A 15,764-nucleotide genomic window follows, 5' to 3' on the forward strand; every position below is an offset into this window, starting at 1 on the left:
ACTTGACACATTAGAAAGAATTAACAAAAAAACAGAGCAAACTAGAATGCTATTTGGCCCTGCACAGAGAGTACACAGCGGCAGAATACCTGACCACTGTGACTGACCCAAAATGAAGGAAAGCTTTGACTATGTACAGACTTAGTGAGCTGTGAGGCTCGACGCTGGTAGACGAGAAGCAGGTAGATGAGCAACGGACATGGAACGTGACAGGACAAGCGTCTGGACAGGGGGAAAATAACAACATCAATGCTGACACAGGCAACAAACGGGGGAGCAGACAGTTATAGACGGGGCAATCAACAAAGGGAAGGAGTCCAGGTGAGTCCAATGAGCGCAGCTGCGCGTAATGATGGTAACAGGTGTGTGTAATGAAGGGCAGCCTGGCGCCTGAGAGTGCCAGAGAGGGAGAGCGGGAGCAAGCGTGACAGCAGCAGGTTAGGATAATTAACATGGCAGGTGAGAAGACTAGGTTAAGGTTAGGAAAAGGATTAGGGTTAGCTAAAATGCTCTCCTAAACTGCTACGAAAAATCACAGCTGTACACCCTCTAGCCACATCATTGACTTGAATGGGGACACCCGATCTATTCATTCTATTTATATGGCAGCACATGCAGTCAGGAACTGAGGAAATTAGAAGCGTACAAAAATAACTATATCTACAGTACTGGTCAAAAGTTAGAACACACCGACTCATTCAAGGGTTTTTCTTTATTTGTACTATTTTCTACATTGTAGAATAATAGTGAAGACATCAAAACTATGAAATAATACATATGGATTCATTTAGTAACCAATTTTTTTTGGAACAAATCAAAATATACTTTATATTATTTGAGAATCTTTAATAGCCACCCTTGATGGCAGCTTTGCACACTCTTGGCATTCTCTCAACCAGCTTCATGAAGTAGTCACCTGGAATGCATTTCAATTAACTGGTATGCCTTGTTAAAAGTACATTTGTGGAATTTCTTTCCTTCTTAATGTGTTTGAGCCATTTGTGTTGTGACAAGGTAGGGGTTGTATACAGAAGATATCCCTATTTGGTAAAAGACCAAGTCCATATTATGGCAAGAACAGCTCAAATAAGCAAAGAGAAATGACAGTCCATCATTACTTTGGAGACATGAAGGTCAGTCATTCCGGTAAATGTAATGAAATTTGAAAGTTTCTTCAAGTGCAGTTGCAAAAACCATCAAGTACTATGATGAAACTGGCTCTCATGAGGACCGCCACAGGAAAGGAAGACCCAGAGTTACCTCTGCTGCAGAGGATAAGTTCATTAGAGTTAACTGCACCTCAGATTGCAGCCCAAATAAATGCTTCACAGAGTTCAAGTAAGAGACACATCTCAACATCCATTGTTCAGAGGAGACTGCGTGAATCAGGCTTTCATGGTCGAATTGCTGCAAAGAAACCACTACTAAAGGACACCGATAATAAGAAGAGACTTGCTTGGTTCAAGAAACACGAGCAATGGATATTTGACTGGTGGAAATCTGTCCTTTGGCCTGATGAGTCCAAATTTGCAATTTTTGGTTCTAACCGCAGCGTCTTTGTGAGATGCGGAGTAGGTGAACGGATGATCTCCGCATGTGTGGTTCCCACCGTGAAGCATGGAGGAGGAGGTGTGATGGTGCTTTGCTGGTCACACTATCTGTGATTAATATAGAAGTCAAGGCACACTTAACCAGCATGGCTACCACAGCATTCTGCAACGATAAGCCATCCCATCTGGTTTGCGCTTAGTGGGACTATCATTTGTTTTTCAACAGGACAATGAACCAGCACACCTCCGACCTGTGAATAGGCTATTTGACCAAGAAGGAGAGTGATGGAGTGCTGCATCAGATGACCTGACCTTCACAATCACCATCCCTCATCTTAATTGAGATGGTTTGGGATGAGTTAGACCGCAGAGTCCAAGGAAAAGCAGCCAGCAAGTGCTCAGCATGTGGGCACTCCTTCAAGACTGTTGGAAAAGAATTCCAGGTGAAGCTGGTTGAGAGCATGCCAAGTTTGCAAAGCTGTCATCAAGGCAAAGGGTGGCTACTTTGAAGAATCTCAAATATAACATATATTTTTACACTTTTTTGGTTACTACATGGTTCCATATGTGTCATTTCATAGTTTTGATGTCTTCACTATTATTCTACAATGTATAAAATAGTCAAAATAAAGAAAAATCCTTGAATGAGTAGGTGCGTCCAAACGTTTGACTGGTACAGTATATATGTAATTATATTTTTTTTGTGCAATTTTTTTAAATGTAACTTTTATTTAACTAGGCAAGTAAGTTCAGAACAAATGTTTATTTACAATGAGTGAACAGTGGGTTAACTGCCTTGTTCAGGGGTAGAAAAACACATTTTCACCTTGTCAGCTCAGGGATTCCATCTTGCAATCATTTGGTTACTAGCCCAACCTTCTAAACACTAGGCTATCTGCCGTCCCAAAGGTTCTCACGGAGACCTTGGCCAATTGTATTGCCAATTACCCCTCATGCACAATTCCATGACGGTCTCAACCCTACCAGTCTGTTTAGCTAACATTCCACTTCTTTGTACTCAAAATAATGATTATACTGTATAATGGGTAAGACAAAATAATTATTATACTGTATAATGGGTAAGACAAAATAATGATTATACTGTGTAATGGGTAAGACAAAATAATGATTATACTGTATAATGGGTAAGACAAAATAATTATTATACTGTATAATGGGTAAGACAAAATAATTATTATACTGTATAATGGGTAAGACAAAATAATTATTATACTGTATAATGGGTAAGACAAAATAATTATTATACTGTATAATGGGTAAGACAAAATAATTATTATACTGTATAATGGGTAAGACAAAATAATGTCAAATATTCCACTGGGCCTGGTCTGGGCTTACCTGTTGTGGAGGTTGTGGGCTGGCTCATAGTACTGTTCATTGTACTGATGACCCGGTGGCAGGTTGCTGCGGTAGGGGGAAGTCACCCCGGCCATGGGGACGTTGGGACAGTGGATGAGGAAGATGAAGATGGCAAGAAGACTGATGACGGCACACACTATGCAGAACCTAATGATGTCACGGCAACGGAGGTTCAGCTTCTTCACGATGTAGCCACCCAGGAAAGTGCCCCCTCCACCCGCGGGTACCACCATGTAGCCTGGTGGGAGGAGAGGTAAAGTTAGTACCATGTAGCCTGGTGGGAGGAGAGGGAAGGTTAATACCATGTAGCCTGGTGGGAGGAGAGGGAAGGTTAATACCATGTAGCCTGGTGGGAGGAGAGGGAAGGTTAATACCAAGGGAAGGTTAGTACCATGTGTATGTGAGGGATGAGGAGGGAAGGTTAGTACCATGTGTATGTGAGGGATGAGGAGGGAAGGTTAGTACCATGTGTATGTGAGGGATGAGGAGGGAAGGTTAGTACCATGTGTATGTGAGGGATGAGGAGGGAAGGTTAGTACCATGTGTATGTGAGGGATGAGGAGGGAAGGTTAGTACCATGTGTATGTGAGGGATGAGGAGGGAAGGTTAGTACCATGTGTATGTGAGGGATGAGGAGGGAAGGTTAGTACCATGTGTGTGTGAGGGATGAGGAGGGAGGTATAACTAGTTAAATGGTAGTACTGTGAATAAGGGGCCCAATATCCATGTGGCAGAGCATTGTCACGTGGCAGAGCACCAAGTATTGTGACGTGGCAGAGCACCAAGTATTGTGACGTGGCAGAGCGCCAAGTATTGTGACGTGGCAGAGCGCCAAGTATTGTGACGTGGTAGAGCGCCAAGTATTGTGACGTGGCAGAGCACCCAGTATTGTGACGTGGCAGAGCACCAAGTATTGTGACGTGGCAGAGCACCCAGTATTGTGACGTGGCAGAGCACCCAGTATTGTGACGTGGCAGAGCACCCAGTATTGTGACGTGGCAGAGCACCTAGTATTGTGACGTGGCAGAGCACCCAGTATTGTGACGTGGCAGAGCACCCAGTATTGTGACGTGGCAGAGCACCCAGTATTGTGACGTGGCAGAGCACCCAGTATTGTGACGTGGCAGAGCACCCAGTATTGTGACGTGGCAGAGCACCCAGTATTGTGACGTGGCAGAGCACCAAGTATTGTGACGTGGCAGAGCACCCAGTATTGTGACGTGGCAGAGCGCCAAGTATTGTGACGTGGCAGAGCGCCAAGTATTGTGACGTGGTAGAGCGCCAAGTATTGTGACGTGGCAGAGCACCCAGTATTGTGACGTGGCAGAGCACCAAGTATTGTGACGTGGCAGAGCACCCAGTATTGTGACGTGGCAGAGCACCCAGTATTGTGACGTGGCAGAGCACCCAGTATTGTGACGTGGCAGAGCACCTAGTATTGTGACGTGGCAGAGCACCCAGTATTGTGACGTGGCAGAGCACCCAGTATTGTGACGTGGCAGAGCACCCAGTATTGTGACGTGGCAGAGCACCCAGTATTGTGACGTGGCAGAGCACCCAGTATTGTGACGTGGCAGAGCACCCAGTATTGTGACGTGGCAGAGCACCAAGTATTGTGACGTGGCAGAGCACCCAGTATCGTGACGTGGCAGAGCACCAAGTATAGTGACGTGGCAGAGCACCAAGTATTGTGACGTGGCAGAGCACCCAGTATCGTGACGTGGCAGAGCACCAAGTATTGTGACGTGGCAGAGCACCCAGTATAGTGACGTGGCAGAGCACCAAGTATAGTGACGTGGCAGAGCACCCAGTATTGTGACGTGGCAGAGCACCCAGTATTGTGACGTGGCAGAGCACCACGTATTGTGACGTGGCAGAGCATCAAGTATTGTGACGTGGCAGAGCGCCAAGTATTGTGACGTGGCAGAGCACCAAGTATTGTGACGTGGCAGAGCGCCAAGTATTGTGACGTGGCAGAGCACCAAGTATTGTGACGTGGCAGAGCACCAAGTATTGTGACGTGGCAGAGCACCACGTATTGTGACGTGGCAGAGCACCCAGTATTGTGACGTGGCAGAGCACCACGTATCGTGACAGACCACCACGTATCGTGACGTGGCAGAGCACCACGCATCGTGACAGAGCACCACGTATCGTGGCAGAGCACCACGTATCTTGACACTGACCTAGAGCGAGAGAGCGAGAGAGAGACGTGGCAGAGCACCACGCATCGTGACAGAGCACCACGTATCGTGGCAGAGCACCACGTATCTTGACAGAGCACCACATATCGTGACAGAGCAGCACGTACCGTGACGTGGCATAGCAGCACGTATTGTGACGTGGCAGAGCACCACGTATCGTGACAGAGCAGCACATATCGTGACGTGGCAGAGCACCACGTATCGTGACAGAGCACCACGTATCGTGACAAAGCACCACGTATCGTGACAGAGCACCACATACCGTGACGTGGCAGAGCACCACGTATCGTGACGTGGCAGAGCACCACGTATCGTGACGTGGCAGAGCACGACGTATCGTGACGTGGCAGAGCACGACGTATCGTGACGTGGCAGAGCACCACGTACCGTGACGTGGCAGAGCACCACGTACCGTGACGTGGCAGAGCACCACGTACCGTGACGTGGCAGCGCGAGTCCCATTGTAAACAAGCTTGCTAACTTCATGTAGAACGTGTGTCTCACATCACAGTTTGTGTGGGGTGGAGTTAGTGTTCTAACGCTCTCTCACCAAACCAGGTGGCTGCCTCAGATGCACTCAGACTGAACTGAGACTCTAGGAACTTGGGGCCGAAGGTGGACATGCCAGCGATGAGGGTGGCCTCTGTGGCCCCCGCCAGACACAGGAAGAGGAAGGGAGGGTTCTTCAGCAGGAGCAACACTGACCTAGAAAGAGATAGCGAGAGCGAGAGAGAGAGAGAGAGAGAGAGAGCGAGAGAAGACAGAGTGAAAGAGAGAAGACAGAGTGAAAGAGAGAGAGAGAAAGAGAGCGAGAAGGGAGAGTGAAAGAGAGAGAGAAAGAGAGCGAGAAGGGAGAGTGAAAGAGAGAGAGCGAGAATGAAAGAGAGCGAGAGAAGGGAGAGTGAAAGAGAGCGAGAGAAGGGAGAGTGAAAGAGAGAGAGAGAGAGAAGGGAGAGTGAAAGAGAGAAAGAGAGCGAGAAGGGAGAGTGAAAGAGAGAGAGAACGAGAGCGAGAAGCGAGAGTGAAAGAGAGAGAGAGAAAGAGAGCGAGAGAAAGAGAGTGAGAAGGGAGAGTGAAAGAGAGAGAGAGAGAGCGAGAAGGGAGAGTGAAAGAGAGAGCGAGAAGGGAGAGTGAAAGAGAGAGAGCGAGCGAGAAGGGAGAGTGAAAGAGAGAGAGAGAGAGAGAAGGGAGAGTGAAAGAGAGAGAAGGGAGAGAGTGAGAGAGAGAGAGAGAGAGAGAGAGAGAGAGAGAGAGAGAGAGAGAAGGGAGAGTGAAAGAGAGAGAGAGAGAGAGAGAGCGAAAGAGAGAGAGAGAGAGAGAGAGAGAGTGGGGTTATTTCCTTAGTAAGATCTTCAGTTCTTAATTAAAGTAAAGCTCATCCATAATCTCTAACGCTGAGACCTGGGCCCGTATCCACAACATCTCAGAGAGCTGATCCACAATAACTTTCGCCTTTAAAATATACTGTACACGAATACACTCTTAGAAAACTATTTGCTTTCTAGAACCAAAAAGGGTTATTTGGCTATCCCCATAGGAGAACCCTTTGAAGAAACCCTTTTGGTTCCAGGTAGAACCCAACAGAGTTATACCTGGCAACAAAAAGGGTTCTCCTATGGGGACAGCCACAGAAACCTTTTGGAACAATTTTTGTAGTACTGTAAGCTGATTCAGACAGATCCTAGATCAGCCCTCCTACTCCGAGACACTTGACTACCATGTTATGTAACAACAATGTAGTCTTTGTCCTGTTTCCTCTCACTAATCCCCTGTTGCCATGGAGAATCAGTCTGCTTTCTGAGCCCAAGTTTTGTTGGAAATGGGGAGAAATTGTGCTTTACAACGGTATTGATATTACAGTTGATCTAAAATAAGGTCAATTGTACGAATCCAGCGCGATGTACAAACGTGAGTTAGTTAACGTTAGCTGATTGAATCCATCTGTCAGTGTTATGGTGTGAGTTAATAAATAGAGAAGGAGAGTGGAAGGCCTGGCTCCTTCTGTATCGTAGAGGGTAGGGTCACCTACTGTACCTGGGCATGTCTTTCACTGACTTCCCAAACTGAGGGTCTGATGCACTGGCCTGACTGCCATCTTTCAGCTGGTGGGTCTCAGACACACGCATGGCCACATACTTCTGAGAGCCTGGACAGAGAAAGGGGGGACAAAAATACAGATATATATGTTGATGTCAAAGACTGATCTCATTGGGATGTGTTGGGTTCTGTGGTGTTGGTGAAGTGACATTAAGTTGGTCAGTAACCTGGTAGTTGGCGTGGGTAACCCAGGATGGGCAGGGCGACGACCAGCCCTGCTGCGCCTCCTGCCAGGAAGCCAATCCACCAGGCCCCCACCCACAGAGGGTTCTCTGGAGTCAGCTCCGTCCTACACACAGGGAAGGGGCACAGAAGAAGATATGACGAAGAGGACAAAAAGTTGCGAGATGGACAATAATGAAGTCGAGAGCTTTGGCTTATTTATTGAGAATTATTAGTAAATGTTACACTGAAAAGGACCACTAGAGGGTAGTATTGTATATCTGTAGAATGGCCACTAGAGGGAGGTATTGTATATCTGTAGAATGGCCACTAGAGGGAGGTATTGTATATCTGTAGAATGGCCACTAGAGGGAGGTATTGTATATCTGTAGAATGGCCACTAGAGGGTAGTATTGTATATTTGTAGAATGGCCACTAGAGAGTAGTATTGTATATCTGTAGAATGGCCACTAGAGGGTAGTATTGTATATTTGTAGAATGGCCACTAGAGGGTAGTATTGAATATCTGCAGAATGGCCAATAGAGGGTAGTAATTGTATATCTGTAGAATGGCCACTAGAGGGTAGTAATTGTATATCTGTAGAATGGCCACTAGAGGGAGGTATTGTATATTTGTAGAATGGCCACTAGAGGGTAGTAATTGTATATCTGTAGAATGGCCACTAGAGGGAGGTATTGTATATTTGTAGAATGGCCACTAGAGGGTAGTATTGTATATCTGTAGAATTGCCACTCAAATCAAATCAAATGTTGTTTGTCACATGCGCCCAAAACAACAGTCTGTGACTAGGGTGGCTGGAGGCTATTGTATAGCTGTAGGAACACATTTCCCCTTTTAAGGTGAAATAATTTTTATAGTCTATGGGTCCAGCTGAATCAGATCCGGTAAATACAGACGCATTAAGAAGCTGTTCCTCTGAGCTGAGTCAAGAGGTATGGTACGTGGAGGCAGACAGACAGAGGTACTCACGTCATGTGGATCTCTGTGTAGATGTTGAGGAAGTATCCTCCTAGAAGATACCCTGCAGCTGGGCCCACGATGGCTGCTGTATAGAAGATCCCTGAGGAGCCAGACAGACAGAGACCAGAAAAGAGCTTCAGTTAGGGTCTTCCTACATCCCCTCATTGTTACTAAAAGCATTGTAATTGGGACAAATCATTCACTAAACCCTTAACCTCAACTAAATCTTGTAATAAATAATCTGGTGACTAAACTGCTTGGAGTAACTCTGGATTGTAAAACTGTCATGGTCAAAACATATTGATACACCAGTAGCTAAGATGGGGAGAAGTCTGTCCATAATAAAGTGCTACTCTACATTCTTAACAGCAACAAGGCAGGTCCTGCAGGCCCTAGTTTTGTCACACCTGGACTACTGTTCAGTCATGTGGTCTGGTGCCACTAAGAGGGACCTCAGAAAATTACAACCGGCTCAGAACAGGGCAGCAGGACTGGCCCTTGGATGTACACAGAGAGCTAACATTACTAATATGCATGTCAATCTCTCCTGACTCTAAGTGGAGGAGAGACTGACTTCATCACTACTTGTATTTATGAGAGGTATTGTTGAAATGTTGAAAGCACTGAGCTGTCTGTTTAAATGACTGGCACACAGCTCGGACACCCATGCATACCCCACAAGACATGCCACCAGAGGTTCAGTCCCCAAGTCCAGAATAGACAATGGGAGGCGTACAGTACTACACAGAGCAATGACTACATGGAACTATGTTCCACAGTACCACATAGAGCCATGACTACATGGAACCACAGTACCACATAGAGCCATGACTACATGGAACTCTGTTCCACAGTACCACATAGAGCCATGACTACATGCCACATCAGGTAACTGATGCCAGCACTAGAATCAGATAAAAAAACAGCTAATATCTAGAAAACAAAATCCATGTGTACATGTATTGTAGAGATGTAGTCTGAGGGAACACACTGTGGTAGTAGAGTAGTGGTCTGAGGGAACACACTGTGGTAGTAGAGTAGTGGTCTGAGGGAACACACTGTGGTAGTAGAGTAGTGGTCTGAGGGAACACACTGTGGTAGTAGAGTAGTGGTCTGAGGGAACACACTGTGGTAGTAGTGGTCTGAGGGAACACACTGTGGTAGTAGAGTAGTGGTCTGAGGGAACACACTGTGGTAGTAGAGTAGTGGTCTGAGGGAACACACTGTGGTAGTAGAGTAGTGGTCTGAGGGAACACACTGTGGTAGTAGAGTAGTGGTCTGAGGGAACACACTGTGGTAGTAGAGTAGTGGTCTGAGGGAACACACTGTGGTAGTAGAGTAGTGGTCTGAGGGAACACACTGTGGTAGTAGAGTAGTGGTCTGAGGGAACACACTGTGTAGTAGAGTAGTGGTCTGAGGGAACACACTGTGGTAGTAGTGTAGTGGTCTGAGGGAACACACTGTGTAGTAGAGTAGTGGTCTGAGGGAACACACTGTGGTAGTAGAGTAGTGGTCTGAGGGAACACACTGTGGTAGTAGAGTAGTGGTCTGAGGGAACACACTGTGGTAGTAGAGTAGTGGTCTGAGGGAACACACTGTGGTAGTAGAGTAGTGGTCTGAGGGAACACACTGTGTTGTAGAGTAGTGGTCTGAGGGAACACACTGTGGTAGTAGAGTAGTGGTCTGAGGGAACACACTGTGGTAGTAGAGTAGTGGTCTGAGGGAACACACTGTGGTAGTAGAGTAGTGGTCTGAGGGAACACACTGTGGTAGTAGAGTAGTGGTCTGAGGGAACACACTGTGGTAGTAGAGTAGTGGTCTGAGGGAACACACTGTGGTAGTAGAGTAGTGGTCTGAGGGAACACACTGTGGTAGTAGAGTAGTGGTCTGAGGGAACACACTGTGGTAGTAGAGTAGTGGTCTGAGGGAACACACTGTGGTAGTAGAGTAGTGGCCTGAGGGAACACACTGTGTAGTAGAGTAGTGGTCTGAGGGAACACACTGTGTAGTAGAGTAGTGGTCTGAGGGAACACACTGTGGTAGTAGAGTAGTGGTCTGAGGGAACACACTGTGTAGTAGAGTAGTGGTCTGAGGGAACACACTGTGTAGTAGAGTAGTGGTCTGAGGGAACACACTGTGGTAGTAGAGTAGTGGTCTGAGGGAACACACTGTGGCAGTAGAGTAGTGGTCTGAGGGAACACACTGTGGTAGTAGAGTAGTGGTCTGAGGGAACACACTGTGGTAGTAGAGTAGTGGTCTGAGGGAACACACTGTGGTAGTAGAGTAGTTGTCTGAGGGAACACACTGTGGTAGTAGTGGTCTGAGGGAACACACTGTGTAGTAGAGTAGTGGTCTGAGGGAACATACTGTGGTAGTAGAGTAGTGGTCTGAGGGAACACACTATGGTAGTAGAGTAGTGGTCTGAGGGAACACACTGTGGTAGTAGAGTAGTGGTCTGAGGGAACACACTGTGGTAGTAGAGTAGTGGTCTGAGGGAACACACTGTGGTAGTAGTGGTCTGAGGGAACACACTGTGGTAGTAGAGTAGTGGTCTGAGGGAACACACTGTGTAGTAGAGTAGTGGTCTGAGGGAACACACTGTGGTAGTAGAGTAGTGGTCTGAGGGAACACACTGTGGTAGTAGTGGTCTGAGGGAACACACTGTGGTAGTAGAGTAGTGGTCTGAGGGAACACACTGTGGTAGTAGAGTAGTGGTCTGAGGGAACACACTGTGTAGTAGAGTAGTGGTCTGAGGGAACACACTGTGGTAGTAGAGTAGTGGTCTGAGGGAACACACTGTGGTAGTAGAGTAGTGGTCTGAGGGAACACACTGTGGTAGTAGAGTAGTGGTCTGAGGGAAAACACTGTGGTAGTAGAGTAGTGGTCTGAGGGAACACACTGTGGTAGTAGAGTAGTGGTCTGAGGGAACACACTGTGGTAGTAGAGTAGTGGTCTGAGGGAACACACTGTGGTAGTAGAGTAGTGGTCTGAGGGAACACACTGTGGTAGTAGAGTAGTGGTCTGAGGGAACACACTATGGTAGTAGAGTAGTGGTCTGAGGGAACACACTGTGGTAGTAGAGTAGTGGTCTGAGGGAACACACTGTGGTAGTAGAGTAGTGGTCTGAGGGAACACACTGTGGTAGTAGTGGTCTGAGGGAACACACTGTGGTAGTAGAGTAGTGGTCTGAGGGAACACACTGTGTAGTAGAGTAGTGGTCTGAGGGAACACACTGTGTAGTAGAGTAGTGGTCTGAGGGAACACACTGTGGTAGTAGAGTAGTGGTCTGAGGGAACACACTGTGGTAGTAGAGTAGTGGTCTGAGGGAACACACTGTGGTAGTAGAGTAGTGGTCTGAGGGAACACACTGTGGTAGTAGAGTAGTGGTCTGAGGGAACACACTGTGGTAGTAGAGTAGTTGTCTGAGGGAACACACTGTGGTAGTAGTGGTCTGAGGGAACACACTGTGTAGTAGAGTAGTGGTCTGAGGGAACATACTGTGGTAGTAGAGTAGTGGTCTGAGGGAACACACTATGGTAGTAGAGTAGTGGTCTGAGGGAACACACTGTGGTAGTAGAGTAGTGGTCTGAGGGAACACACTGTGGTAGTAGAGTAGTGGTCTGAGGGAACACACTGTGGTAGTAGTGGTCTGAGGGAACACACTGTGGTAGTAGAGTAGTGGTCTGAGGGAACACACTGTGTAGTAGAGTAGTGGTCTGAGGGAAAACACTGTGGTAGTAGAGTAGTGGTCTGAGGGAACACACTGTGGTAGTAGTGGTCTGAGGGAACACACTGTGGTAGTAGAGTAGTGGTCTGAGGGAACACACTGTGGTAGTAGAGTAGTGGTCTGAGGGAACACACTGTGGTAGTAGTGGTCTGAGGGAACACACTGTGTAGTAGAGTAGTGGTCTGAGGGAACACACTGTGGTAGTAGAGTAGTGGTCTGAGGGAACACACTGTGGTAGTAGAGTAGTGGTCTGAGGGAACACACTGTGGTAGTAGAGTAGTGGTCTGAGGGAACACACTGTGTTGTAGAGTAGTGGTCTGAGGGAACACACTGTGGTAGTAGAGTAGTGGTCTGAGGGAACACACTGTGGTAGTAGAGTAGTGGTCTGAGGGAACACACTGTGGTAATAGAGTAGTGGTCTGAGGGAACACACTGTGGTAGTAGAGTAGTGGTCTGAGGGAACACACTGTGGTAGTAGAGTAGTGGTCTGAGGGAACACACTGTGGTAGTAGAGTAGTGGTCTGAGGGAACACACTGTGGTAGTAGAGTAGTGGTCTGAGGGAACACACTGTGGTAGTAGTGGTCTGAGGGAACACACTGTGGTAGTAGAGTAGTGGTCTGAGGGAACACACTGTGTAGTAGAGTAGTGGTCTGAGGGAAAACACTGTGGTAGTAGAGTAGTGGTCTGAGGGAACACACTGTGGTAGTAGTGGTCTGAGGGAACACACTGTGGTAGTAGAGTAGTGGTCTGAGGGAACACACTGTGGTAGTAGAGTAGTGGTCTGAGGGAACACACTGTGGTAGTAGTGGTCTGAGGGAACACACTGTGTAGTAGAGTAGTGGTCTGAGGGAACACACTGTGGTAGTAGAGTAGTGGTCTGAGGGAACACACTGTGGTAGTAGAGTAGTGGTCTGAGGGAACACACTGTGGTAGTAGAGTAGTGGTCTGAGGGAACACACTGTGTTGTAGAGTAGTGGTCTGAGGGAACACACTGTGGTAGTAGAGTAGTGGTCTGAGGGAACACACTGTGGTAGTAGAGTAGTGGTCTGAGGGAACACACTGTGGTAATAGAGTAGTGGTCTGAGGGAACACACAGTGGTAGTAGAGTAGTGGTCTGAGGGAACACACTGTGGTAGTAGAGTAGTGGTCTGAGGGAACACACTGTGGTAGTAGAGTAGTGGTCTGAGGGAACACACTGTGGTAGTAGAGTAGTGGTCTGAGGGAACACACTGTGGTAGTAGTGGTCTGAGGGAACACACTGTGGTAGTAGAGTAGTGGTCTGAGGGAACACACTGTGTAGTAGAGTAGTGGTCTGAGGGAAAACACTGTGGTAGTAGAGTAGTGGTCTGAGGGAACACACTGTGGTAGTAGTGGTCTGAGGGAACACACTGTGGTAGTAGAGTAGTGGTCTGAGGGAACACACTGTGGTAGTAGAGTAGTGGCCTGAGGGAACACACTGTGTAGTAGAGTAGTGGTCTGAGGGAACACACTGTGTAGTAGAGTAGTGGTCTGAGGGAACACACTGTGGTAGTAGAGTAGTGGTCTGAGGGAACACACTGTGTTGTAGAGTAGTGGTCTGAGGGAACACACTGTGGTAGTAGAGTAGTGGTCTGAGGGAACACACTGTGGTAGTAGAGTAGTGGTCTGAGGGAACACACTGTGGTAGTAGAGTAGTGGTCTGAGGGAACACACTGTGGTAGTAGAGTAGTGGTCTGAGGGAACACACTGTGGTAGTAGAGTAGTGGTCTGAGGGAACACACTGTGGTAGTAGAGTAGTGGTCTGAGGGAACACACTGTGGTAGTAGTGGTCTGAGGGAACACACTGTGGTAGTAGAGTAGTGGTCTGAGGGAACACACTGTGTAGTAGAGTAGTGGTCTGAGGGAAAACACTGTGGTAGTAGAGTAGTGGTCTGAGGGAACACACTGTGGTAGTAGTGGTCTGAGGGAACACACTGTGGTAGTAGAGTAGTGGTCTGAGGGAACACACTGTGGTAGTAGAGTAGTGGCCTGAGGGAACACACTGTGTAGTAGAGTAGTGGTCTGAGGGAACACACTGTGTAGTAGAGTAGTGGTCTGAGGGAACACACTGTGGTAGTAGAGTAGTGGTCTGAGGGAACACACTGTGTAGTAGAGTAGTGGTCTGAGGGAACACACTGTGTAGTAGAGTAGTGGTCTGAGGGAACACACTGTGGTAGTAGAGTAGTGGTCTGAGGGAACACACTGTGGTAGTAGAGTAGTGGTCTGAGGGAACACACTGTGGTAGTAGAGTAGTGGTCTGAGGGAACACACTGTGGTAGTAGAGTAGTGGTCTGAGGGAACACACTGTGGTAGTAGAGTAGTTGTCTGAGGGAACACACTGTGGTAGTAGTGGTCTGAGGGAACACACTGTGTAGTAGAGTAGTGGTCTGAGGGAACATACTGTGGTAGTAGAGTAGTGGTCTGAGGGAACACACTATGGTAGTAGAGTAGTGGTCTGAGGGAACACACTGTGGTAGTAGAGTAGTGGTCTGAGGGAACACACTGTGGTAGTAGAGTAGTGGTCTGAGGGAACACACTGTGGTAGTAGAGTAGTGGTCTGAGGGAACACACTGTGGTAGTAGAGTAGTGGTCTGAGGGAACACACTGTGGTAGTAGAGTAGTGGTCTGAGGGAACACACTGTGGTAGTAGAGTAGTGGTCTGAGGGAACACACTGTGGTAGTAGAGTAGTGGTCTGAGGGAACACACTGTGTAGTAGAGTAGTGGTCTGAGGGAAAACACTGTGGTAGTAGAGTAGTGGTCTGAGGGAACACACTGTGGTAGTAGTGGTCTGAGGGAACACACTGTGGTAGTAGAGTAGTGGTCTGAGGGAACACACTGTGGTAGTAGTGGTCTGAGGGAACACACTGTGTAGTAGAGTAGTGGTCTGAGGGAACACACTGTGGTAGTAGAGTAGTGGTCTGAGGGAACACACTGTGGTAGTAGAGTAGTGGTCTGAGGGAACACACTGTGGTAGTAGAGTAGTGGTCTGAGGGAACACACTGTGGTAGTAGAGTAGTGGTCTGAGGGAACACACTGTGGTAGTAGAGTAGTGGTCTGAGGGAACACACTATGGTAGTAGAGTAGTGGTCTGAGGGAACACACTGTGGTAGTAGAGTAGTGGTCTGAGGGAACACACTGTGGTAGTAGAGTAGTGGTCTGAGGGAACACACTGTGGTAGTAGTGGTCTGAGGGAACACACTGTGGTAGTAGAGTAGTGGTCTGAGGGAACACACTGTGTAGTAGAGTAGTGGTCTGAGGGAAAACACTGTGGTAGTAGAGTAGTGGTCTGAGGGAACACACTGTGGTAGTAGTGGTCTGAGGGAACACACTGTGGTAGTAGAGTAGTGGTCTGAGGGAACACACTGTGGTAGTAGAGTAGTGGTCTGAGGGAACACACTGTGGTAGTAGTGGTCTGAGGGAACACACTGTGTAGTAGAGTAGTGGTCTGAGGGAACACACTGTGGTAGTAGAGTAGTGGTCTGAGGGAACACACTGTGGTAGTAGAGTAGTGGTCTGAGGGAACACACTGTGGTAGTAGAGTAGTGGTCTGAGGGAACACACTGTGTTGTAGAGTAGTGGTCTGAGGGAACACACTGTGGTAGTAGAGTAGTGGTCTGAGGGAACACACTGTGGTAGTAGAGT

General features: G+C 47.6%; 1 protein-coding gene across 3 annotated transcripts in view; it reads right to left on the reverse strand.

Annotated features, from left to right (window-relative positions):
- Positions 1 to 15,764, reverse strand: part of LOC110491172 (solute carrier organic anion transporter family member 4A1) — a 95,347-nt gene that overhangs the window by 18,121 nt on the left and 61,462 nt on the right. For all 3 annotated transcript variants that reach the window (XM_090203898.1, XM_090203895.1, XM_090203897.1), the window contains exons 3-7: positions 8,385 to 8,475; positions 7,399 to 7,520; positions 7,169 to 7,280; positions 5,685 to 5,839; positions 2,910 to 3,168 (exon numbers count right to left, since the gene is read on the reverse strand). In XM_090203898.1, coding sequence (XP_090060024.1) covers positions 2,910 to 3,168; positions 5,685 to 5,839; positions 7,169 to 7,280; positions 7,399 to 7,520; positions 8,385 to 8,475 — 739 coding nt within the window. The remainder of the gene's footprint in view (positions 1 to 2,909; positions 3,169 to 5,684; positions 5,840 to 7,168; positions 7,281 to 7,398; positions 7,521 to 8,384; positions 8,476 to 15,764) is intronic.

Source organism: Oncorhynchus mykiss, chromosome 16 (genome assembly GCF_057628025.1).
Source record: "Oncorhynchus mykiss isolate SJ-2025 chromosome 16, ASM5762802v1, whole genome shotgun sequence".
NCBI classification, from domain to species: Eukaryota; Metazoa; Chordata; class Actinopteri; order Salmoniformes; family Salmonidae; genus Oncorhynchus; species Oncorhynchus mykiss.